Here is a 27,219-nt window from a genome sequence, read left to right on the forward strand (position 1 = left end):
TTTAGACAAAGCTTTTGGTGCTGTCCTAGTTTTACCATAGTGTGTTCAGGTGAATCTGTCTTGTATATTATTGGGGAAGGAAAGTAAGGAGCAAAGTCCAGAATTCCTGCGGGAGAGATGCGTCATCAAGGAGAGACTTGGAACTTGGAGAAATGTCAAGAATAGCTTTTTTTTTTTTTTTTTATTTTTAACATTCATTTATTTTTGAGAGAGAGAGAGAGAGCATGGGCAGGGAGAAGCAGAGAGAGAGACAGAATCTGACGCACACTCCAGGCTCTGAGCTGTCAGCACAGAGCCTGACATCTTGAGTTCTGTCAAGATGCCGATCCTGACCTTTCCTCCTTTTCTCTTCCCCTTTAGACAAAGCTTTTGGTGCTGTCCTAGTTTTACCATAGTGTGTTCAGGTGAATCTGTCTTGTATATTATTGGGGAAGGAAAGTAAGGAGCAAAGTCCAGAATTCCTGCGGGAGAGATGCGTCATCAAGGAGAGACTTGGAACTTGGAGAAATGTCAAGAATAGCTTTTTTTTTTTTTTTTTAATTTTTAACATTCATTTATTTTTGAGAGAGAGAGAGAGCATGGGCAGGGAGAAGCAGAGAGAGAGACAGAATCTGACGCACACTCCAGGCTCTGAGCTGTCAGCACAGAGCCTGACGTGGGGCTCCAACTCAGGAACCGTGAGATCATGACCTGAGTGGAAGACACTCAACCACCTGAGCCACCCAGGCTCCCTGAGAAACGTCAGGAATAGCTCTATTGACTAATCACAGATTAAGTACTAGCCTCTGGAACTGGGAGTTGGTACCAACTTCTACACCTAGGGTCACTACAGGCAGCTCAAGTTTTTATCAGATTTCTTCTGTGATAGAATACTTAAAAGGTTCTAACTAATTTTAAAAGAATGTGTATTTTGCCTACCGTAGCTTTAAAAAGTCATCCTTTGTCTTTTTCTTTTTTTTTTTTTTTTTTAAATTTTTTTTTCAACGTTTTTATTTATTTTTGGGACAGAGAGAGAGCATGAACGGGGGAGGGGCAGAGAGAGAGGGAGACACAGAATCGGAAACAGGCTCCAGGCTCCGAGCTCTCAGCCCAGAGCCTGACGCGGGGCTCGAACTCACGGACCGCGAGATCGTGACCTGGCTGAAGTCGGACGCTTAACCGACTGCGCCACCCAGGCGCCCCTCCTTTGTCTTTTTCTTAAGGATATACTAAATAAGCAAACAGTTGGCAGTGGTTTCGGGAAAAGACCCTTGGAAGTCTGCATATATTCTAGAAAGAACAACACAGAAAAGTCTACTGAATGCAGTCTGTAAAGGTCAGAAAACAGCAGGCTTTGCCTGAAATATTAGCATAGGAACAATCATTTAGCAGATTCTCAAACTTGTCTTCATGACACAGTGTCTTCAGTTATCTTGAAGGCGGACTGAAATCTCAGGTTTCCAAGATTAAGTTTCAATCCATCATTTTGAAAGATGCAGAGAGGCAGGCATGGGGATTAGGAGAGAAAGATATCAAATCAAGCCAGATGATAAGATGTTGCATCCTCTGGGCCATTAAATCTGTTTCAAGGTTACTGAGTGACATCAATTGCTAAGGCACAGACTAGGTTACAAAGATGAGTGTTTGTTGAACAAGATGTTTATGTGGTCTAGTCTACCACATTTAAGTGTAAATTCACTTAGAATCAAGCCACTTATTTGCAGCCTAAGGTTCTAGATACTTCTGAGGCTATCTGAAGGTTATCCAATCCCATCTAATAACAGAATTCCCTTCAGCATCCCTGAAACACAGGTCCTCTAATAATGCCAGTGATGGTGACCTTACTATATTATACAATCCATACTTGAATTGTCCTGTTATTTCTATGTTCTGTCTTGGCTTGATTTGAAAGCTGCCTTCCTATAATTTAGCATTTGGAGGGGGCCTGCTTTTGTTCTGTAAAGTCACATAGTAACAGTAATAATTTTTTAAAAATATGTGTATTCACTTTTGAGAAAGAGAGTGCAAGTGGGGGAGGGGCAGCAGGAGAGGGGGACAGAGGATCTGAAGCGGGCTCTGCGCTGACATCTTCAGAGCTGACAACAGTGAGCCCAATGCGGGGCTTAAACTCATGAACCATGAGATCATGACCTGACCCAAAGTCCAACACTCAACCAACTGAGTCACCCAGTCTCCCCTAACAGTAGTAATTTTTTGAACACTGACTATGTATAAGGTAGATGACCAAGCTAAGCATTCTAAACCCACCCTCACACAGTTTCACGAGAGTCTGGCAGGGATCCATTTCCTCCTGCATACACAGCTAGACCACATCTCGAGTCTCCTTTTAGTTAAATGTGGCCATGTGTCTGCAGTCTGACCAAAGACATGTAGGCAGAAGTAGTGTGTGATATGTTTCTGATCTGGCTCAGGACAACCTGCCATGTAGGATCTTGCCTGTTCTTTCCCTTTCCACTGAGACCTCGGTAGGCTCGTGATGAAGATGGCACAGCCACCAGATGTGAAGAGCCTTGGGTCACTGAATTGCGGCTCAGAGCAAAACTGCCTGTTGGCCAAGAACACCATTTTGGGCTATACATGAATGAGAAATAAACATCTAATATGTAAACCACTCCCAATGCATCTGTTCTCGCAGTTTGTAGAGCTGAATTAACACTACAGATAGCTACTGCTATTGGTATTTCTATTTTACTGGTGAGGACACAGGTGTGTCAAAAGACAACAATTTAGTGGAAGTCACAGAGAAAGTCGTTGAGATGGGATTTGGACCTCAGTCTGTCCAACCCCAAAGCCTGCACTCTTGATTCCTACACTGAACGGGAGTTTTGGTTTTGTTGTTTGGTTTGTTAGTGCTTCAGAGCTAATCTTTGTCCCACGATGATAGCACTTTCACTATGTTAGGATAACTCCATTTCCTTTCCTACACATCACGTCCCTTTTGTAACCGAGGGGCCAGTTCATCAATTCTCACAACAGTCATTCTAGATTTCTCAGGACTTTATTTTGATTGCTCACTTGGTGTATTCCACCATACTAAAGGCCACAGTACAATGTGGTTTGCTTGGGGCACCTGGGTGGCTCAGTCAGTTGAGTGTCTCACTCTTGATTTCAGCTCACGTCATGGTCATGATCCCAGGGTTGTGGGATCCAGCCCCTCGTCAGGCTCCATGAGTCTGCTTAGGATTCTCTTGCTCTCTCTCCCTCTGCTCCTCTCCCCTGCTCATGCTCTCTCTCTCTCTCTCTCTCTCTCTCTCTCTCTCTCTCTCTCTCCAAAATAAAAATTTAGTAAATAAACAAAAATAGAATGTGGTTCCCATTCTAAATGCAATACCACCTATCGGGCTTGAAGAGTAGGAAGGGTGGTGACCCCTACTATTTAGATCAGAAGTCTGTGGTGCCGTTGGTGCAAAGTCAGACTGTGGAAACGTGAGGCTTGTGGCTAACCAATCACCCCAAGGCTTTTTATGCTCACGATTCAGAGACTAGCCAGTGAGCCAGTTCCTGGGGTCAGTTCTTACCTAGGAACTCATTAGAAACATGGGACCTCAAACCCCACTCCTGACTTGCTGAATCAGAACCTGTATTCTAGTAAGATCCCCAGGTGATTCCTGTGCTCTTGGAAGCTGGAGAAGCACTGCTCTGATCGATTGCCTTTATCAACCTCAAGAAAAAAACCTCACATATGTTCTGCAGTGCTTGATTTTGCTCTGGCCTGTTCAGTTTAGCCAGTTACAGTCATTTTGGATTTTGATTCTGTGATGTATTGAGGACATTTGAATTCAAGTTAATAAATCAACAATATCATTATCCCTCTCAGCCTGTGTCACCCACACATTTCCTAAACATGCCTTCTAGGTTCATTCAAGTTGCCCATAAATGTGTTGACCAGGACAGGGCCAGCTGTGAAACTGGAAAGCATGTTGCTGCCCTCCAACATCAGCTTATTAACTGGCACTGATTGCTCTCCATGGCCAACAGTGACTATGTCTAACTCATAGTGCCATTGCAGACTTCATAGTTTCCACGAGCAACTCTGGAGAACTTGCTCAACTATATGCACTGCCTCGCCTGTGGTTAGCCAATCTAGCAGCATCTCAAAGAAGAGCATGATCATGGTTTAGAAGATCCCCATCTGTTATGGGCTAGATTGTGTCCCCCAGCCCTGCATTCATTATGTTGACATTCTAACCCCTAGTCTTTCAGAATGTGGCTGTATTTGCATATAGGATCTTTAAAGAGGTAGTTAAAATGAGGTGTATAGAGTGGCCCTGATCCAGTATAACTGGTGTCCTTATAAGAAGAGGTTAGGACACAGACAAGTACAGAAGGAAAGCCGCTTGAGGACACAGCAAGGAGGCGGCCATCTACAAGCTAAGGAGAGGGGCCTCAAAAGAACCCAGCCCGCTGACATCTTGATCTCGGACTTCTGGTCTCCAGGATCGTGAAAACATAGATTTCTGTTGTTTTAGCCTCCCATTTTGTGGCACTTTGTTATGGCAGTCAGGCAAACTAACACACCATTCCCTCCCTCCCCTCTTCTGCCTTTACTTTCTGGCTCTGGCAGGATGAGCTGAGGCAGTACTTTCAATTGCCTGTCTGAGAAACTTAGGCATAAATGATATATTTAAAATGCCTTGGTGGTGAGGGGGCACCTGGGTGGCTCAGTCAGTTCAGTGTCTGACTTCAGCTCAGGTCATGATCTTGCAGTCCGTGAATTCGAGCCCCGCCTCAGGCTCTGTGCTAACAGCTCAGAGCCTGGAGCCTGCTTTGGATTCTGTGTCTCCCTCTCTCTGCCCCTCCCCCACTCGCGCTCTCGCCACCTCTCTCAAAAACAAACATTAAAAAGATTTTCTAAATAAATAAATACATACATATATTTAAAAAAAAATGCTTCAGGGGTGTTGGCTACAGTAAAGTCCTGGGTGAAGTAGAGGATTGCCTCAAATGGAAGAATCACCACTAGGGTCACAAGGTACAGAGGAATGTTCAAGGTGTCTGCATTCATGATATTTAATCAAAGCTTACAGGAAAAGTCAATATACATCACCCTGGAGCCAAACTGCCCGGAGAACAAAAACGTCATTCACCATACAGCACAAACTCTAGCGGCCCTGTCAGCCTGTCCACTCGATACCAGAATCCCTTTCTTGCAACTCCACTGCTTCCGATGGGGCAGTGCCTCAGCCTCTCTGCCCCTGTTTTTCCTACTACTGTTTCTGCTACTGCTTTCATTCTCTATTTATAAAGTGTCTTCTTCTTGCACATTTTTGCATCTGGGCACACGATTCTCTGTGTGTCACGTTCAAACCTAAGAGAGAAGAAGTGGCTGGGTCTGTTAAATGCTCCTCCTCTTGGACACTCGTACTTGTTGGTTGTGATTTTGTGCTAAACTATCTCATAGGTGCTGGCCAGCCTGAAAGTGGCTGCTCCGGTGTCAGGTGCTAGTCCCCGGTGCAGACTGCTGTGACCAGCGTGGCAGTGTCACAGATAGAAAGCAAGACAGATTTCATGCAAGGAAGTGCCCTTGACAGCGTTGTTTGGGGGAGGCGCAGGCCCAGCGAGCATGCTACACCAGCAGCAGCATAGGCCTCCCCAGGAACGTGTTTGGTGTAGAACCTTGGCCCCTCCCCCAGAGCTGCTCAACCAGCATCTGCATCATAATAAGATGCCCAGGAGATTACCAACCTTCTCATTGATTTTTAGTAAATCTGGACTTTTCTGTATATCAAGTTTGCTTAAAACTGCATGCCCCTGTAGGTCAGATTGGATCCAGACTTAGGAGTTTTAAACCTGTACTGAACCTTGGCCATACAGTCAGCTTTCAGAATGAGATGTTGAAACCCAAAGAGATGAGGTGATTTGCCTGACACCCCATCACGCTTGGATGCATTTAACGATGCACAATTTTCTATGAACGCTGGTAATATAAAAATATATTTTCTTAGGCAACTTGGCAATGCTGTGTCAGTTTCTGAGCCAGATACATTTGAGAACCGGGTCCAAACTTAAAGTGATGGACAACTTTGCTACTAGCTACATACCTTAACTGCATTCAAAGGGATCAGTGCATTGGAGGGTTGGAGAAAAGTTACAAGGACTGTTTGCCAAAGAGAAGCATCATCATTCTTCCAGTTAGAGGGGCCAACACTTGGCAGTGCATTCTATCTGGTCTTCCTCTCTTAGGAAAGATTATTAGAGCATGTCTCATTTCTTTTTTTTTTTTTTAACTTTTATTTATTTTTGAGAGACAGAGAGAGAGAGAGTGAGTGCTTGTGTGCATGAGTGGGGGACGGGCAGAGAGAGAGGGAGACACAGAATCTGAAGCAGCTTCCAGGCTCTGAGCTGTCAGCATAGAGCCTGACAGGGCTCGAACCCATGAACCATGAGATCATGACCTGAGCCGAAATCAAGAGTGGGAAGCTTAGCCGACTGAGCTACCCAGGCACCCCAAGCCCGTCCCATTTCTAAGAAAATTCTCCCACATCTTTTACATTTCAAATTTTCATTTTGACTCACTTCACAATGCCTTTGGCCCATACAAGTTTTTAATCTAAAAATACACTATAATAATAAAAGTAACTAGTAGCAGCACTGATAACAATAATAGTAACTACAGCACTTTAGGCCTAACTACCTAAAAGATATGTGTATGTTACATTGATACTACGATTCTGAAAAAATGTACCATTACAATCCTGGGGGTTTCCCTCAGTGAATTTCCCATTTGATGAATAAATCGATCTTACGTCTTATTTTATTAATTTTTAAAATATTTTTAAAGTTTATTTACCTTGGGAGCACCTGGGTAGCTCAGTCAGTTAAGCGTCTAACTCTTGATCTCAGTTCAGGTCATGATCTCACGGTCCTGGGATCGAGCCCTGTGTCGAGCTCTGCACTGGGTGTGGAGACTGCTTCAGATTCTCTCTCTCTCTCTCTCTCTCTCTCTCTCTCTCTCCCCCCCTCTGTTTCTCCCCCACTCACACACTCTCTCTCTTTCCCTCTAAAAAAATAAAAAAATAAAGTTTATTTATTTTTGAGAGAGAGAGAGAGCACATGCAGGGGAGGGACGTAGAGAGGAAGAGACAGAATCCCAAGCACGGTCTGCACCATCATCACAGAGCCCAAGTCAGGGTTCGATCTCACAAACCATGAGATCATGACCCGAGCCGAAATCAAGAGTCGGACTTTGACTGAGCCACCCAGGTGCCCCTTGATCTTCTATTTTGAAATATTTTTCTTAGGCTTTGTAATGGTCATTGTTCATTCAGCACTTACCTGTAGAGTATCCACTTCAGAGAGCTTTTGAGGTGGTGGAACTATACACATGAATACTCAAGAGAATTTTAGAGAGCTTGTAACAAGCACATTATGATGAGGAAAATAACGTCCACAAAACGTGGATGGCAAAGCAGAAACCGGAACCCAGGAAGAGAGTCAAAAGGCCAAGCAAGTGCCCCTACTGCTGTGAGCCTGGGCTTGGGAGTTGCCTGACAGCCTGGCATTTGCTTGGGGGACCTGGGAAAATATTTACACCAGTTCACCAGTGACAGGCCTTACTTAGCTTTGGCTCTTGCTTCCTGGTGTATAGGTTTCTGCTTTGTAAGTTGGATACACTTCAGTTCTATCATTTTCCCTCAACGTGCAATAGTGCTGTTCTTGTCTCTAGATTTCTTGTGTTCACTGGTTTTTCTATGCATCCAACATATATTTGGTGCCTACTATACACCGAGCTGCACATTTCATAGGGCGGAGACAGGGGGTTCCAGAACGAAGAGCACATATGCCCTGCCTCTACAAGCTCCCTGTGTCATAAGTGAGACATACAGGAGGCTGGTGATTAGAACACAATGCAGCAAAGACGGAGGATGAGCTAAGTGCTATGGGAGATTTTCAGCTATTGTTTGCATCAACCTCTGCCTTTTACTTTCTGCCTTTTCTTTCAGTTTCTTTTTCTTTTTGAAAAAGAATAAAAAAAAAGAATAGATATCAGGTAGCTTAAGGATAGGAACACTTTGTTTTATTTTATTACCACATGCCCATTGTGCCCCAAACACCATGATGGGCACACAGAAATGAACCACCAGGGGGAGACAAACCTGCAAGCAAGTAACTGTGTGGTGTGTTAAGTGCTGGGAGGGAGGATGTGCAAGGATGCACAAGCAAGGATGTGCAAGATGGGGACTTGGGACCCTTTATGCTGCGACTTGAGTCTGAGGAAGAAGGTTGTCCAAGCAAAAGGCAGAGACGTCGTGATGTGTCTTATTCAGGGAATCCTTGGTTTAGTAAGGTGGGAACAGATGGGGTGCAAAGGACGGAACGACAGCTTTTTAAGCCAAGTTAAAGGGCTCGGGGAGTTTACCAGACTATCTTGTCGGATTCCACTGGTGGCTGCATAGGGCATTGTCCCAAGCTCCCTTGACCCAGAAAGCCCTTTAAATTATAATATGCTCATGGCATCTGAGAGGTGAGGCCCCCTTGAATTAGGTGCTAGAGATCCTCAGCTTTCACATAGTCTCCACTTTTGCCCACATTTTCCCCTCCTCCGTTTGTTGGCTTTGGTTTTTAATATGTGGCAGGACTAATGATAAGAGACCTCACAGTGGCCCGACCTGCCTACCGGGCACCATCTCTGAGAGGATGGCCAGTGGGTGGGTCACTGCCCTGCTGCCTGAGCCAGCAGCTGAAGGGAGCCCCTACTGAGCCCCTGCTTTGTAGGAGACTCTTTCTGGGACTCCTCCTCCTTGGCAGGATTGGTGGGGATGGATTAAGGCTAAGGACACAGCCCCGGGTTGGGGTTGGTCCACTGAGGCCCTATTTGACTTGCGTTATGGTAACAAGTGAAAGAAGTACCCCATTCACTGCAACCTTGCTTGAGGTAAAGTCCACATTGGGTTAGTTCAATCTGAAGGTTGAACGAATGTCTGGGCCCTGGGGGAACTGGGGGAGCTCAGAGCCAGTAGGAGCACCCTCCCTGGGCACTTGGCACCTAGGAAGCTTCTTAGCTGTCTGCCAGGTAGCTTGAGCCTGGGGCAGGAAAGGCCAACAGAAGCTGTAATTATCATCTTTTTTAAGCTCCTCTGGAATGGAAATTCTGGAAGTCAGCAAGAGCCAAACTGGCTGGGCAGGGCCTGGTGGTGGTTCTGACTGTTGGTGGCAGCACAGGCCACCTTTGAGTCACCGGCATGGTCCCTGGCCCTTCCCAGCAGGCTTTCTTAGGTGGATCCTCCAACTGCACAACCCTTTTCAGGAGCCAGAGCCCCCAGGTTTGCTTGTGCCATTTAAACCATGACCTGGCTAAGCCTCTTCAAATGTGTTCTGTAATAAATAGACACCACCCCCCCCCCCCCCCCCGGCTTCCTAGGCACCCATCCATGTGTTCAGGAGCCTCATCAAAGCCATTCTTTCCAGGGTGTGGCTCCAACCTGGAAAGCCAGCTGCATCTCCTGCCACGGCCCCCTCTTCTTCCAAGGGGCGTGCTCACAAACCACACGTCAGAGACGTGTCAGAGGCCTCACCACTGCACAGCTCAGAAATGTGGGTCTGGAGGCCAGGACGATCAAGACATTTGTTCTGCACCTCAGTACCTACCCGCTGGGACACACCCCCAAGAAGGTCTTCAAGGAGAGGGTCACCGTGACCCTATAGTCAGCGCCAAAACTTCCAAACCAAAGTCTGGCTTGGTGCTTTGACATCAGGGACCCGCAGCTGTCATCTTCATATCTCCACAGGGTCTACCTCCAGGTCAGGTTCGTGCGGCATCCCATGGGTGCCCGTGTTTCTCATGACTCACCCACGTGGATAGAGGAGGGAAGCCGAGGGAGGAGAGCAGCAAGGGTGATAGGGGATAGAGTGAGGAGGGCACAGAGGCAGCTCTGCCTCCCAAGCGCTCAGAGATGAGCTGCTTGTGCCCAAGTGCAGCTTACTGTCCTCTCCCGTCTCTGCGAGTTGTCAGTGCCAGCAGAGGGATGCCTGCCCAATGGGATCACTGGATGACTCAATATGCAAGTGTCCAGGGCCCAGGATAGGGTGGTGAGTTACTTAGCAAACTAAAAGGTAAGTGAACAAACACCTCGTAGATACTTCCTTCCAACCCAGGACAACCTTTGCTTCAAGAATTGCAGCTTTCATTTGACCAAGTACAACATCCATTCATGATTAAAAAAAAAAAATCCCTCAACAAGTTAGGTTGAGAGGGAACATACCTCAGCATAATAAAGGTCATATAGGAAAACCCACAACTAGTATCATTCTCGGGAGAAACTGAGAGCTTTTCCTCTATAGTCAAGAAGAAGACAGGAGGTCCACTCTCACCATTCAACAGAGGACTGGAAGTTCTAGCCACAGCAATCAGAGAGCAAAAAGAAATAAAAAGCATCCAAATCAGCAAGGAGGAAGTAAAACTGTCACTATTTGCAGATGACATGATATAACATAGAAAACCTAAAAGACTCCAGCAAATAACTGCTAGAACGGATAAACGAATTCAGTAAAGTCACAGGATACAAAAATCAACGTGCAGAAATCTGTCGCATCTCTATACACCAATAACGAAGTGGCAGAAAGAGAAATTCTGGAATCAATCCCACTTACAACTGCACCAAAACCAGTAAGAAAGATACCTAGGAATAAACCTACCCAAAGAGGTGAAACACCTGTAGTTTGAAAACTATAAAACACTGAAGAAAGAAATTGAAGACAACACAAAGAAAGGGAAAGACATTCCATGCTCACAGATTGGAAGAACAAACATTTTTCGATGTCTATAGTGCCTAAAGCAATCTACACACTTAATGCAATCCCTATCAAAATACCACCAGCATTTTTCACAGAGCTGGAACACACAATCCTAAAATTTGTATGAAACCACATAAGACCCCAGATAGCCAAAGCAGCCTTGAAAAAGAAAAGCAAAGCTGGAGGCATCACAATTCCAGACTTCAAGAATTATTACAAAGCTGTAGTGATGAAGACAGTATGGTACTGGCACAAAAACAGACACATAGATCAATGGAACAGAATAGAAAACCCAGAAATGGACTCATAACTCTATAGTCAATTACTCTTTGACAAAGCAAGAAAGAATATCCAATGGGAAAAAGATTGTCTCTTCAACAAATGGTGTTGGGAGAAATGGACAGCAACATGCAAAAGAATAAAACTTTCTTATGCCACACACGAAAATAAATTCAAAATGGATTAAAGACCTAAGTGTGAGACCTGAAACCATCAAAATCCTAGAGGAGAACACAGGCAGTAACTTCTTTGACATTGGCTATAACAACTTCTTTCTAGATATGTCTCCTGAGGCGAGGAAAACAAAAGCAAAAATAAACTATTGGGGGCAACCTGGCTGGCTCAGTGGGTAGAGCATGCGACTCTTGATCTCAGGGTTGTGAGTTCAAGTCCCACATTGGGTGTGGAGCCTACTTAAAAAAAAAATAAGAAGAAAATAAACTATTGGAACTATATAAAAAATAAAAGCTTCTGCACAATGAGGGAAGCAATCAACAAAACTAAAAAGCAACCTAAAAAAAAAAAACAAACTAAAAGGCAGCCTATGGAATACGAGAAGATATTTGCAGGTATCGTCTAACCCAATAGAGGGTTAGTATCCAAAATATATAAAGAACCTCTCAAACTCAACACCCAAAAAATGAATAATCCAACTAAATCATGGGCAGAAGACATGAATAGACATTTTTCTAAAGAAGATATACAGATGACCAACAGACACATGAAAAAATGCTCATCATTACTTATCAGGGAAATGCAGAACAAAACTGCAGTGAGATATCACCTTACACCTGTCAGAATGGCTAAAATCAACAACCCAAGAAACAACAGCTGTTGGCAAGTGTGTGGTGAAAGGGGAGCCCTCTTGCACTGTTGGTGGGAATGCAAACTGGTGCAGCCACTGTGGAAGACAGTATGGAGGTTCCCCAAAAAGTTAAAAATAGAACTACCCTACAATCCAGCAATTGAACTACTAAGTATTTACCCAAAGAATACAGAAATACTAATTCAAAGGGATACATGCACCCCAATGTCTATAGCACATTATCTATAATAGTCAAATTATGGAAACAGCCCATGGGTCCATCAATTGATGAACAGATAAAGAAGAGTGCTGTGTATATATATATATATATATATATTGGAATATTACTGAATCATTAAAAAGATGAAATCTTGCCATTTGCAACAGCATGGATGGAGCTAGAGAGTATTATGCTAAGTGAAATAAGTCAGAGAAAGACAAATACCAATATAATTTCACTTATATGTGGCATTTAAGAAACAAAACAAGCAAAGGGGGAAAAAAGAGGCAAACCAAGAAACAGACTCTTAACTGATGGTTACCACAGGGGAGGTGGGTGGGGGGGATGAGTTACATAGGTGACGGGGATTAAGGAATGCACTCGTCATGATACAGGCCAAGTGACGTAGAGAAGTGTTGAATGAATCACTGTATTTTGCCCTGAAACTAATATTATGCTGTATGTTAACTAATTGGAATTTAAATAAAAACTTAAAAAAAAAAAAAAAAGACTTGCAGCTTTAGGGAAGTTTGATGGAAAAGAATTGTGAAATCTTCCCTGGCAGGAAGTATGGAGTTTGGAAATCTGTCTTATGAGGCCAATCAGTGAGTCTGCGCAGGAAAGAACAGAACGTGGGGGTTTGCTGCCCCTGCACTGCCCCTCTGCAAGCTCACTCATGTCCACTGCCAAACCTCTTCAGGGTCTAAATAAACAAGATCGAATGCAATATATGAAACAGAACCACGGGAGTGTCTTTTCATCCTGGATTGAACAATTTCAAACTTTCATCTGATGTTTTTTTCAGGGAAGTAGAAGGGGAAAGTCTTAACTCTTAATAAGAAAACAGATCTCGGCGTCTTTTGTAGAGCCCAGGGCTCCCGGTACTGGACCTCGAGCCTTTGAGCTCTGAGAGTTTATTGTAAACATCAGTATCGCCAAAACCCACAACTGAGTCCTGTAACTGGGAAGTGGGTGGATGGGTGAGTTGTTTTTTTGTTTTTTGTTTTTTTTGTTTTTTGTTTTTAATTCAGCAAATAATGTGGCTTCCCTCTGTATCTTTACTTCTCATGGGTTCTGAATTTGCCAAGCTGGTCAGTCTCTTTTATGGGTAAATATGTGCCCATTTTATTAAAACAAAAGCCTCTTAAAATGCAGATGGTATGCTTCCTGCTTGCTAGCCCTCACAGATTCCTTGTTGCAACCGAAGCGGGCGTGTTACTTTGATAGTGGTATGAAATAACCTTAACTTTGCCTGGGGATATTTATAACAAAACATGCAGAATTATTGCACCATAAAGCCTGCTTCACTGATTCTTGCTGATTAAAAACTTTTTTTTTTTAAGGCTAATGTAATAAAAACCAAAAAGACCCAACAGCTGGAGATCTGAAGACAGCCCAACTGGAGCCACACAGGCTTCCCCTCTGCCCTTGGATTCAAGCCCTGCGCCTGGAGAAGCCAGACCAGCTCCACAGGCCCCTTCCCGGTGCTTCATGCATCACCTACCTTCCCGCCCCAAGCTGAGGCAAGAATGAATGGCCTGGGAGGGATGGGCTTGTCTTTCTGCCATGCTGGAGGTCAGTGCCAAGTTTTGCTTCAGAAAAAACTGAGGCAGAGCCATCCTCGTATTAGGTGAGGCCAACGTATTCCACCCTGTCCCCTGGAAGACAGGCCAAACAGGACGGAGGCATTTTTAATTGATGCTAGGACCATGTAAGGATAAGAAGTTGACAGGAACTGACATAACTCTTTATTCTTCCTTCCAAGGTGCCCATTTACCAGGCACATCCTCAAGGGCACTGTGAAATCAGGCCCAGTGGGTTTTTACCTCTTGGCTGTTGGCCAAAATCAAACTGGTTTCATCAGGCCCTGAGAGTAGACACAATAAGTATTAATTGGTGTTTTTGGTGTTAATCCTCATTTTCTTTGGGTGCTATGATGAGCTTTGCCATGAGCCTCTCCCACTCGGTGCCTTCTTTGTCTTGGGGGCCCTAAGCACTACCACCACACCCTGTTCTCTTTTCTCATTTCACCCTGTCCTTCTCTAACCCCTCCCCTGGCACACACACACATTCATAATCCTCAATGCAACACGGTCAGATGTCCCTGCATCTAGCTCAGGTAGAAAACTTGTTTTACAACGAAGAAAACGCATTTTATTGAGAAGTGGCGAAGAATATTGCTACACATTCTTCCCAAGGCCTGCCTGACTCAAGACTTGGGCTGAGTAGGGACTGATATCCTATAGAGGCACATCTAGCTACATCACTCACCCATCCAGAGTGATTCTTACCAGCTATTGTTCATTAGATTGAAGAGAATAAAAAGTCTAATGATTCAGGAAACACTCATGTACCCAACACCTACTTAAAATGAAAGATCGCAGGACACCTGGGTGGCTCAGTCGGTTAAACATCTGACTCAACTTTGGCTCAGGTCATGATCTCACAGTTCTGTGAGTTCAAGCCCCGCATCAGGCTTCGCACTGACGGTATGGAGCCTGTGTGGGATTCTCTCTCTGCCTCTCTCTCTCAAAATAAATAAATAGACTTAAAATAAAATAAAATAAATACAATAAAAGGTCATTGCTCTTACCTTTGAGCTCTCTTGTGTGCCCTTCTTGTTCCATCTCCTCTCTCCTCTTAGACGTAATTAATCATCCTGAGTTGTGTGTTCACCATTTCCTTGGTTTTCTATATATTTTCACATATACTGATATTTCTAACTAGAAGAGTCAGTTTGTATGTTTCTGGACTTTACATGATGGAATAATAGTCTTCTACATTTTGGCTCAGGAGCCAACATCAGGCTCCTGAGAAAGATCATTGTGGCTGCTGCTGTGATTCATTCAGTTTCTCTCCTGCATGGAGTCCCATTGTGTGGAGATACTGATTCTGATGGCCATTTACCTGGTTTTCAGGTTTTTACTCTTACAGACTTCTCTGCTATGCTATGTACATGCTAGAAATGTCTCCTTACCAAGCAAGACTTTCTCTGGAAGTGAAATTACTGACTTCTGGCTATGTACATTTTCAGTTTTCCAAAGTGGCTAGGTCAGTTTCCAGTCTACCCCAGAGTGTAAATGAGTACCATTCATTTGTTTCCTTCCAACACTTGATTCTGTTTTAAATGTTTGCCAGTCTGGTGGGCAGGAAGTGATCGCTGGCTGTGGTTTTGAGTTGAATTCTGTTGTTTAATGAAGATGGGTATCTTTTAATATGCAAATTAGCCATTGTGCCACATGTCTTCAAATATTTTGCCTCTTTTTCTTAAAGGATTTATAGGTGTTCTTTATATATTTTGGATATCAGTCTTTAAGCAATTATGTATGTTGCAAATATATACTCCCACTTTTGACTTATTATTTCCACTCTATGGTGTCTTTTGATGAACGGAAGTTGTTAATTTTAACTGTTCAATTCTTAAATATTTCCCTTTAGAAATTGTATAATTGTGGGGCGCCTGGGTGGCTCAGTCAGTTAAGTGTCTGACTTCGGCTCAGGTCATGATCTCCCAGCTTGTGAGTTCGAGCCCCACGTCAGGCTCTGTGCTGACAGCTCGGAGCCTGGAGCCTGCTCTGGATTCTGTGTCTCCCTCTCTCTCTTCCCCTCCCCTGCTTGCACTCTGTCTCTCTCAAAAATAAATGAAAACGTTAGAAAAAAATTTTTTAAAAAACGTATAATTGTGTCTGGCTTTAGAATCCTTCTCTACTACATACAAGTTCATAAAGAGAGTCTTCTATCTCGTCTTTTGAAAGTTTTAGTTTTATCTTCATACTTAGCTCTAAAGCCCACCTGAAATTGATTTTTTTTTGAAATTGGTTTTTTTTAAATGGTGTGAGTTGAATAGTTCAATTTTCATTTTTCCCTTATATGGATAAACTGTTGTTCTACAAATCTATTGAATAATTCATCCATTCCCATTGATCTGTAATGCTGCCAATTTCATATATATGTATTGGTTTCTATGAGGCTCTCAATTCTGTTGGTCAGTTTGCCTGCTCCATTCCTGCACTGCTTTATTTACTATGGCTCAAGTAAATATTGATACTTTTTGATGCAAATTCTGCACCCCTCCCTGCTGGTCTTCTTCAAGACTGTCTTGGCTACCAAGCTGTTCTGGTCCCTTTGCACTTCCTTATAAATTTTAGAACCAGCTTGTCAAGTTCCACGAAAACTCTGTTGGTATGTTGACTAGGATTAAATGGAATCTGTAGATAAATTTGGGAAAAGTTGGTATCTTTACTGATTACAAATTTTTGACACTACTTTAAAGTGTGTTTTTAAATATTTATTTATTTATTTTGAGAGAGAGTACACATGAGCATGAGTTGGGGAGGAGCAGAGAGAGAGAATCCCAGGCACATTCTGGGAATCATGACCTCACCCAAAACCTAGACGCCCCTTAAATTGTATTTTTAAAACAGAGTTTCCAGCATTTGTTTTTGTCAGATGAAAATGCAACTGAACTTAGTTTATTAACTTTATATCCAGCACCTTACTAAAATCCCATCAATACTAATACTACTTTCTATAGATTTTTTAGGATTTCTTTTTAAATAATTTTTTAAATATTTATTTTTGAGAGAAAGAGAGAGAGAGAGAGACAGAGCATGAGCAGGGGAGGGGCAGAGAGCGAGGGAGACACAGAATCCAGAGCAGGCTCCAGGCTCCAAGCCGTCAGCGCAGAGCCTGACGTGGGGCTCGAACTCATGAACTGTGAGATCATGACCTGAGCGAAAGTCAGACACTTAACTGACTGAGCCACCCAGGCGCTCCTTTAGGGTTGTTTTTGAAGATAATTGTATCATTTGCAAATAATAACAGCTTTATTTTTTCTTTTGCAATCTTTGCACTTCCTTCCTTCCTTCCTTCCTTCCTTCCTTCCTTCTCTCTTTCTCTGTCTCTTTCTTTCCTTCCCTGCACTGTTGGCTTAAATCTCAAGTCCAAAATGGATTAGAACTGGAGCACCTGTGTGACTCAGTCAGTTAAGCAACCGACTTCAGTTTGGCTCAGGACATGATCTCACGGCTCATGAGATGGAGCCCCACATCGGGCTGTATGCTGACAGCATGGAGCCTGCTTGGGATTCTGTCCTTCTCTCTCTTCTTTGCCCCTCCCCCTGCTTGCTCGCGTGCTCTCTCTCTCTCTCTCTCTCTCTCTCTCTCTCAAAACAAAACAAAACAAAAAACAAAGCAACAAAACTCTTTAATAAAAAAATGAATTAGAATAGTGAGAGTGGACACATTCACCTTATACCTGATATTAAAGGGAATACATTATGTTTCACCATTAATGATGAGGTCTATAGAATGATATATAGGCTGAGGAAGTTCCTTTATATCCTGAGATTGTTATGAGTTTTTGTTTTGTTTTGAAATCATGCATGCATGTAATACTTTAACAGCTAATTTTTTTCTGCTTTAATTGAGAGGATAACATGACTTTTCTCCTTTAATCTGTTAATTGAGTAAATTACATAAATTGATTTTCTAATGTTTACGACCAACTAGGTCATGATGATTTTAAACAACACTCAAGTTTGTTAGTGTTCTGGTTATCTCTTGTTGTATAACAAACTAGCCTCACAACTTAGTTTTTGAAAACAACATCTCTTTTATCTCAATTTTGCAAACCAGGAATTTGGACAGAACTCAGCTCAGGGCTTTTTCTGCTCCACAGGGACTCCTGGAGGTCATTTGGTGGAATTACGCTGGCAAATGAGCTGGTCTTGTAGGTTCGAGACAGCCTCATGCATGTGTCTGGCACCTTGATAGACATGGCTGAAAACTGGGTTCTCCTGAGATTGTCTATAGCGGTGCCTTCTTGTTTTCTCTCCAGCTGGCATTCTCAGGGCAGTCTTCTTATTTGCAGCTCCGGGCTCCTAGAGTGTTCTGAGAGTCTATGGAAGAACCTATACACTTCTTCTTATTACCCTAGGAAGTCATGCAGTCATACTCCTACCACATTCTATTTTATTCCAAGAAACACTTTTCTATAACCACCTAGATTCAAGGGGGAAGGAATTGGACTCTACCTCTCAGTGGGAGAAGTAGCAAAGAATGTGCAGTCAACTTTCATCTGCCATGTGTTAGCTAGTAGTTTATGATTTCTATATCTATATTTCCTAAGTGAGATCGAAACTTTCCTTTCTGTGCTTCTCTGGTTTTGATACCAAAGATAAGCTAGCTTCATTTAAAATGGGTTGCTGTGTCTTACCTACTTTTCTCTATTTTAAAATAATTTAAGACTTAGTTTCATTTCTTGAATGTTGGTAGAACTTGCTGGTAAAACCATTGAGCCTGGTATTTTCATTGTAGAAAGATTTTAAACTATTGTTTCTATTTGTTTAATGATAGGGACTATTTGAATGTTCTATTTTTTCTTGAGTCAGTAATAGAAAGTTATATTTGTCTGGTAATTTGCCCATTTCATCTACATTTTAAAACTTATTGGCAAAAGGTTGTTTATAGTAAGCTCTTAAATCTTTGTAATGTCAGTAGCATCTGTGATTATGTCTCATTTTTCATTTCTGATATTGTTATTTTTATCTTCTCCTTTACTTAATTGACCTTACCAGAAATTTATCAATTTTATCAATTTTGCCAAAGAAACAACTTCTGGCTGTGTTGATTCTATTTTACTTTTGTCCTCTATATCAGTAATTTCTTCTCTTTCTTTTATCTTTCTTTGGGTTAATTCTATTTTTTTTTTCTATCTTAAGTTGTATCCTAAGCTCATTATTTCTATTATAAGTTATATACGTTAGCTTCTTTGAGCCTTATGGTTATAAGAACATTTTAAACTTTCTAATCATTAGGAATGATTTGTTATTGATTTCTGATTTAACTGTAGTGTAGTCAGAGAATGTAGTCTGTCTGATGCTGGTACTGTAATATCTGTTGAATTGAGACTTCTTTTGGCTCAGTGTTTTGTTGCTGAGAACAATTTATATTTTATAGTTGTTGGGTACAGTTTTCTCAAAATATATCTTAGACCAATCTTATGCTGTTGAATCTATATTCTTACTTTTTTGTATTTTGGTCTTCTTGATATTTCATTTACTAGGACAAACATAATAAATTATCCCACCATAAGAATGTATTTATTTATTTATTTACCTTTGTGTATATTTTTGCTCTATATGTGTAGAAGCTATATTATTGCTAACTGTGTTAAAACTGCTATATTTTCTCAGTGAACTCAAACTTTATTTATCATATGGTAGTTTTATTTATTTCTAGTAGTGCTTCTTGCCTTACAGTCTATTTTCTACTATAAATTTAGGGACATCAGCTTCTTTCATTAGGGTTTTCCTGGAGTATCATTTTCAGTTCCTTTTACTTTTAACCTTTTATGTTCCTAAGTTTTAAATCTGTTACCTGTACATAGCATATAGATGGATTTTTTTTAACTGAAACTTTCTCAATTTATATTGATTATAATTACTGATATATTTGTCATTTTATTAAACGCTTTCTATTTATCTTAACTTCTCTGTTTCTTTCTCTCTCCTTTCTTGCATTCTTTTATTTTTTTAACATTTGTTTTCTTATTTTACCTTACCACCACAGAAAGTTTTAAACACGTATAAAAATGAAGAAATCACCTCTCAGCTTCACCAAAGATCAAAACATTTTATCTGTTCTCTATACCCTCCCACAACCCAACACTGGATTGTTTTTGTTTGTTTTGTTTTTTTAAATGTTTATTTATTTATTTATTTATTTATTTTTTTTTTTTGAGAGGAGACAAGAGCATGAGCAGGGGAGGGGCAGAGAGAGAGAGGGAGACACAGAATCCAAAGCAGGCTCCAGGCTCCGAGCTGTCAGCACAGAGCCCAACACGGGGCTCGAACCCATGAACCATGAGATATGACCTGAGCCAAAGTCGGACGCTCAACTGACTGAGCCACCAGGCGCCCCTGGATTGTTTTTAAGCAAAACCAAGCCATCATATAATTTCATTCACAAAATCTTCAGTGTGTGTCTATAATATTTAAGAGGTCTTTTGTAAAACAAAAGCACACTAACATGATTACATCTTTTAAAAATAGTAATTGTTTCATATCATTAAATATCTGACTCTTGATTTCAGCTCAGGTCATGGAATCAAGCCCTGCATTGGGCTCCACAGTGAGTGTGGAGCCTGCTTAAGGTTCTCTCTCTCTCCCTCTCTCCCTCCCCCGACTCGTGCTCACTCGTGTGCGCTCTCTCTCTCTCTAAAATAAACATTGAAAAAAATTTAATAAACAAATTATAATAAAATTAAGTAAACAATGCTTTATATGTAAGTAAATATACATATTTATATATAAAATTTCCATAGCAGGACAGGCCAGGATACTTTTTTCATCATGCTTCCAGATAGAAAATTCCTCTCAACAGTTACTTTTCTGATCCCTATTTCCAGAGTGCTAATTTTTGTTAGACAAAATTTTGCAAGTTTCTAACATCAACAGAGCAAGCCCATCTGGCTTCTTTGCAGTTTCTGTCTCTATCTCTTTCAGATTCACATTTCCCTCTTGACCTTGAACCCTGATTTTCAGGGTTCTTTCAGAGGCTCTTCTGCTTGTCCACATTACATAGTACAGTGAGCCCATCAGGTATGAGGTCTTGTACTCTGTTGTCTCTACTTCACAGTACCTCTTTATCTTACTTCTTCTTCCTGTGCATTCTTCCCTGAAGTACCACTTGCAGAACTGTCCCTCCTTTTCAAGGTCAACTCCTCTGTCCTTGCCGCTGAATTCCTCCTTTTCCACATTCTTCCACTGCATCTTTTGCCAGTCATATTGTTGCTAATCTTCCAAGGCTGAGGATAGTACTGCCTCTTCTGTGATGTCTTTGTAGATGTCCCTTCCCACTTAGTCCCACATTTCCTCTCTGACCCCGATAGCACTTTATTGTCAACATGAACACAGGGTTTACCCTGCCATGCAATATTACAATTTGCATAACTCATTTCTCCTACTAAGTTAGAGAAGACACTGGTTTTTGTTTTATCCTTCTATTTCTTTCTGTGCTGAGCACAATATTTTGCATATAGTGGCTCACTGCAAATACTGTTGGATTAACAATTGAATCCCTTCTTGCCTTCCCTAGAAATCAGCTTTTTCGGTGATCCCTTTCCCATACTCAATGTCTATCTTCATCTTTCCCTTCTATGGTCAGACACACTCGAGTATTTGACAGTGAAGGGAAAGGAAAATATCTTTACTTGGTCCTGCTGTTCCCTTTTTTATCTTTTCCCTTCTAAATATCTTAAACATATGGTCTATGACTTCTGTCTTCTCTCTTTGCCCTGAGTCTTTCTCTAGCCATCTGTAGTCTGACCTCCACCCTCACCACTCTATTGAGATTACACTCTTAAAAATGAAAGCTTCCCTTCTATTGCCACGACCTCTCCTCCGCTTTTTGTACATGCATCTGAGCACTCCTGCTGGGAAAGCGTTCTCTGCCCCAGGTTACCCAGCAGTGCCTGTTCCTTCTGCCCCCTGACTGCTCTTCTTTCCTGCCCACCCCTTCATCCAGACCTGTTCTCAGCTCACAGCATTTCCTCTCTGTTCGGGGGAATCCCACTGCCTTTATGACTAGCTTTTGTTAATGTGGCTGCTTTTCACATCTTGATTCTCTGTCCTTAATATCTTTAAAATCTAAAATCTCACATCCCTGAATTCCTCCCAGACGTTTTCATTTAGCATCCTTATGCTCCAAATGGCTGTCTTTCCTAATTTTTTTTTTTCTTGCATTCACCTCTTCCATCACTTTTTGGGTCATTTAGGCTCAAAAATCTTTTTAGTTTGGTCCCTTCCACTTTCTTATTCCTCTTTCCCTCCCCTCCCATCAACTTGGTTCAACCTTCCCAATACCTCTTTCCTTTCCAGTTGCCTCTCCTCTGGTTTAGGACCTCATCCTCTGGATTGGTATGTCAGGCTCCCTGCTGATGCCTCTGCTGTCAGTCTCTTTCCTTTCTCAGCCATCGTGTACATCATCACCTAGTATTCCAAAAATTCCCCCAGGTTATGATGGAGGTCTATAGAAAAAGAGTACTATGAGTTTGTTTGTGTTTTTTTTTTTTTTAAGATTTTATTTTTAAGTTATCTCTACACTCAGTGTGCGGCTCGAATTCACAACCCCAAGATCAAGAGTCTCATGCTCCACCCACTGGGCCAGCCAGGTGCCCCCAAAAGAGTAGTATGGGTTTGGGGTACCTGGGTGGCTCAGTTGGTTAAGTGCCCCACTCTTGATTTTGGCTCAAGTCATGATCTCATGGTTCCTGAAATTAAGCTCCACGCCAGGCTCTGCTCTAACAGTGCAGAGCCTGCTTGGGACTCTCTCTCCCCCTCTCCGGCCCTTCCTCCTTCTCTCTCTCTCTCTCTCTCTCTCTCTCTCTCTCTCCACCCCCCCCCCCCAAAAAAAAAAAAAAAAAAAAGGCCCAGCGCTGAGAGGGCATTTTCCTTAAAAAAAAAAGTACTATGGGTTTTAGAATCAGACAAACCCAGGATTAGAATCCTAAATCCACTATTTACTGGCTGGAATGTCAGTTCCTCAATTTCTGTGAGAGTAATATCACTCATCACTATGGGTTTTAGTGATTATTGAGTGAGATGATATAATAAAGTTACATTTCCATATTAAAAAAATTCAACAGAGAAATAAGCAGTTTCAGAACAGTTAAGTACTTTTCCCAAGATCGTGGTCTATAAAGCAGAGCACAGTCTATAAAGAGATTTTTCACACATCTCAAGGTCAAGGTGAATATAAGCCATTGATTGGTCTATATTAATCAATGAGTCCACATCCGTAGTAACTGGAAACAAATTCTAGATTAACCTGGTTCTTCAGGATCCAAGAGAAGACATTGGCTTTGACAGGGCTGGAGCAAGTCCAGGTTGATATCAGAGTTGAGAACAGAAATGGAAGACAAGGCTGAGTGGGATTAGTGTGGAGGCCGATGCATGTGGATGCTGGGATGGAGACACGGTGAGGGAGAGAAGGTCATGTCCGAAGAACCCCTGCCCAGCATGACCTTTGCTGGAAAATGAGAAAGGTCATTGTGTATTTTTATGGTGTTGAGTAAATTTAATCCTTTTCTGCCAAGGGCAAGTCACTCTTCATAGGGGTCTTGGGGATTTGGCCAATTGTGAGAATGTCTGTGGTAATATTAAAGCTTATTTTATGAGGCCTGTGGCCATTTTATGAGGTTGGTGGCCATTCCTTTCAAACCATAAATTTTATCCTTTAAAACAATGAGAATGACTGCTTTGAAAATGCCATTTGATGATGGAAAGTGCAGTCCTAGAAAACACCAAAACAAAGCGCAGATCCTCACTTCTGCCTCAGTCCTGGTTGTGGGCTGGGGTCAGGCATCTGGCACCACGTGAGGGCCTGGAGCCTCCCACGTGGGAGCTTCTCTGGGAAGTAGTGCTGTGGTGGAGGAACAGAAGGAGGGAGAGGAAGAGGAAGGGGACCGCACCTCCGCCCACAAACGCCCCCTTCGCCTGGCTGCTCTGGGTGGTGCATCTTGCTCCTTCCTCACGGCAAGAGGGCGGCCTTGACTTGCTTGCCCTCTCCCTGAGCCAAGGAGCTGTGTCTTCCCCCTCTGCCTCATGCCCCTAGATCCATGGCTTGAAGGAACTATTCCTTTAGAACTCCCGAAATTAAAGCATTTTGCAGTGAATTCTGTTTGGGAAGTGCTGCATGTTATTTTCCCCTTCTGGAGATTCACAGTGAACCTCGACAGTAGTAATTAAGACGATTTTTTTTAGCTAATGGCCCTCAGAGCCAGGTTTATGGGGCTTGAGTTGATCCCAGGGCCTAAGTCATGCCCTGCAACAGTGGGGCTTAGGATGTTACAGAAACTCTCACACCTCCAGAGACTTCCACCGTTTCCATTATTTTTTTGGCAGCAGCTTGCTAGCCACTGGTCAGAGCACACGGGGAAGGGGGAACGGAGTCTCACCTTTCAGCCTGTGCAGGACCAACAGGTCCTTACATGACAATTTAAATAATTTCTTCTCCGTTCGTTCTTCTCTCTAGGAGAAGGGGGGGGAATGCGCTTGTATGTGCTAATAGATATTCCGTTGCTAGTTTAAACATGTAAAGTATGGATTAGGGATGTGAAAACTTGAAGCGGTGTTTTTGAGAGCAGCTTGTATCGTTATGGCAACTAAAGACATTTGCCGGTTTACAGCAGGCATGGAGTAGTGGGGGGAGGGGGGTGTAGATAAACTCAGAAGAATTCCCGTCCATGACTAGAGGCCAAAGCGCACGGATAAAATCTAGGGCAGTGGGTTCACAAGGAAAATGGGCTATTGGGCAGGCATTCCATAGCAGTTATAGGGGGGACAGGTGAAGACAGTAATTTTATGAAAAATCAGCCTACCGCCCAGACCGCTTCTAACCATTTGACTGCTATGAACCCTCTAGGTTGAGGATGTTTGCTTTAGGGAACCAGGCAGAAATCATGACACTTAGACCACATTTATGAGACTCTCACTCTGTGCTTCATGTCCATCTTCCCATTTCATACTTACGGCCCTGCTGTGACTCCTGGCAACGGACTACTCTTCTACCCACTTTATAGATGAGAGAAGTCAGGTGTCGTGGGGCTAAGTTACACCCTCCGTGAGGCTAAGGAGGAAGCACAAGGCTCCCACTCTCTGCGTGTCTTTGCTTCCGGATACAGTGTGGAGTCTGCAGGGACACTTCCTCACATTCCACAAAGGAATTGAAACACTAGAGAAATAAGAGCTTCCGAAATCACCTCAATGCAAGGCTGCCGCCTTCTGTGCTGCCCACCTAGAGGGGGCCTGGCTCACTTATCAGCTTATCAGTGGGGTTGCAACACACAGAGCCGCTCCCTGCAGGGCTCCCAGGGGGAGAAGGGGACTCCATCAAGGTCTTGGCCCTCCTGTGGCTGTGGAGTCTGACCCTGAATCCTGATGGAACGCTGCAGACCCCCTGGGGCCACACGGAGCTGGACAAGCCCAGAGCAAAGAGCAAAGGGGAGGTGGGAGTGCTCCCAAAAGGAGGGTCCTCACCTACTCTTTTAAGATGCACTTTCTTTCTTGGCAACCCTGCCTTCTCCTAGAGATGTAGCGAGAGAAATTCTTAGAGAGTTTCAGAATTTGCCTGGCTTATCTGTAAACTATGTGGAGGGAGAGTTTCAAAATCCCGCTGTTTTCACAACTTAAACCTCTGTTGTCACTGTGGTTATCGAGGCAGTGCTGGCTCCTGACCCTAGCAGGGACTTAGCTGCATGCCAGCCATAGTGGGGAATGCTCAGTAATTTCCTCGGGCCTCCACAGTAGGCCTTACTGCTGGAGAAGAGAAGTTCTGGAAAAGTTGTCTCTAAAGTAAGTTTCTATTAATAGAATAGTTTGCATATTTAATGGTATATAACATTTAAAAAAACCACTGTCAATATCCCATGAAAGATTAAAACATACATTTTTATTTTATTTATTTTTTAATGTTTATTTATTTTTGAGAAAGACAGAGGGAGAGAGGGACAGAGTGCAAGCAGGGGAGGGGCAGATAGAGAGGGAGACAGAATCTGAAGCAGGCTCCAGGCTCCGAGCTGTCCGCACAGAGCCCGATGTGGAGCTCGAACTTGTGAACTGCGAGATCATCACCTGAGCCGAAGTCAGATGCTTAAATGACTGAGTCACCCAGGCGCCCCTAAAATATACATTTTTAAATCCTGTATTTGAAGAAAAAGGAATATAGCAATAATACAAAGACAATACAAATATAAAGACTTTCCTGGCCAAGACTAGAAATCTCTTGGGGTTGGATTCCTCCCCCCAAACCACACCCATGGCCTAATTCCCAGGTATGTGGCCCATCTGGGTTGCACAGGACCCCTGCTCAAGACCTGCACTTGGCTTAATGCTGTGTTCCTACAGTCTTCAAATTCTGAACCCTCTCTCAACAGGGGCCCCGTGTTTTCATTTCACACTGGGCCCCGTGAACTATGCAGCCAGTCCTGCCTCACTGGTTCCCCATCCCTGCAGAATGAAGGTCAGGCTTGGTAAAGCTCTCGGGCCAAGCCCCAGCACCCCTTCCCACCTCTCCTCACTGGTCTCCGAGGCCTCTCAGGGTGCCTCCTCCCCTGCACAAATCCTCAGCACTCTCCAGGCAGGTTCTGGTCTCTGGCTTTGCTCCTGCAGTCCCTACCTTGGCCAGGGAGCCCCTCCTCTACCTGCACCCTCCTGGAGCCTCCCCTCCCTACCTCTGGCCTGGCTTCAGCGCTCGTCTAGGTGCAACCTCACAGCACATGCGCCATGCATTCTACATACATGTCTGTCCCCCAGCACTCAGGAAACCCTTCCAGGCGAGCACTAGGGCTGGCAGGCCATCCCCACCGCAGTGTCAGGCAGCAGGAGTCAGCTGGCATTGAAATGACTAAGGAAGCTCCAGTCTATGGGGAGCAGTCTTAGGAGACGCCACAGAGGACTTGTTCTCCAGATAAGATGGAAGCTCTTTCTGTCCTCCCCAAATATCCCTTTTTCAAACCAAACTCATTTCCTATCTGGAAACAAATGTCAAACACTGGGGGCTCACCAATTAGTTCTGTGTGTGTGTGCGTGTGTGTGTGTGTGTGTGTGTGTGTATACGAGTGTGCATAATGAGGCTACCAATAGACTTAAAACACTTTGTTTAATGTTTATTTATTTATTTTTGAGACAGAGAGAGATAGAGAGCGAGCAGGGGAAGGGCAGAGAGAGAGGGAGAAAGAATCCCAAGCAAGTTCCATGCTGTCAGCACAGAGCCTGATGTAGGGCTTGAACCCATAAACCCTGAGATCATGACCTGAGCAGAAACCGAGCTGGACATTTAAACGACTGAGCCACCCAGGTGCCCCTATAACACTTTGTTTAAACCTGCTTTCTTCTTTCATTTCTTCTGGCATTATTCATGTAGTGTGGTTTCTGTTTCTGTTAAAAGAAGCTGGTCTCTATTTTCTTAGTTTAGCACATGCTGACTTTTACATGGAAGGTTCTTTCATTCAACTAACTTAACAGCTGGGTGGCAAGGGGTTGTTGGCTCAGTGTAAGGAGAATGGGCACTGGGCCATGGGCATTACCAGGCTCTTCAGTTGTCCTGGTTTCAGGGTCAACTTCTCCACTAGGTAACGCACAGACAGGACCTGGGGCCCACAAAAATGTCTTAATTTCTTT

The 27,219-nt window shown here is 43.2% G+C and overlaps 1 protein-coding gene across 2 annotated transcripts in view; it reads left to right on the forward strand.

Annotated features, from left to right (window-relative positions):
- TAF4B (TATA-box binding protein associated factor 4b) overlaps window positions 1-27,219 on the forward strand; it is a 179,162-nt gene that overhangs the window by 128,961 nt on the left and 22,982 nt on the right. The window contains exon 15 of one of the 2 annotated variants that reach the window (XM_047828516.1): window positions 13,382-13,727. The exons of the other annotated variant lie outside the window; for it this stretch is intronic. Within the exon in view, the coding sequence (XP_047684472.1) occupies window positions 13,382-13,426 (45 nt within the window). The 3' untranslated portion in view covers window positions 13,427-13,727. Of the gene's footprint in view, window positions 1-13,381; window positions 13,728-27,219 lie in introns of those variants that run through there. 2 annotated transcript variants of the gene reach the window in all.

The sequence above is a fragment of the Prionailurus viverrinus genome, chromosome D3, assembly GCF_022837055.1.
Source record: "Prionailurus viverrinus isolate Anna chromosome D3, UM_Priviv_1.0, whole genome shotgun sequence".
NCBI classification, from domain to species: Eukaryota; Metazoa; Chordata; class Mammalia; order Carnivora; family Felidae; genus Prionailurus; species Prionailurus viverrinus.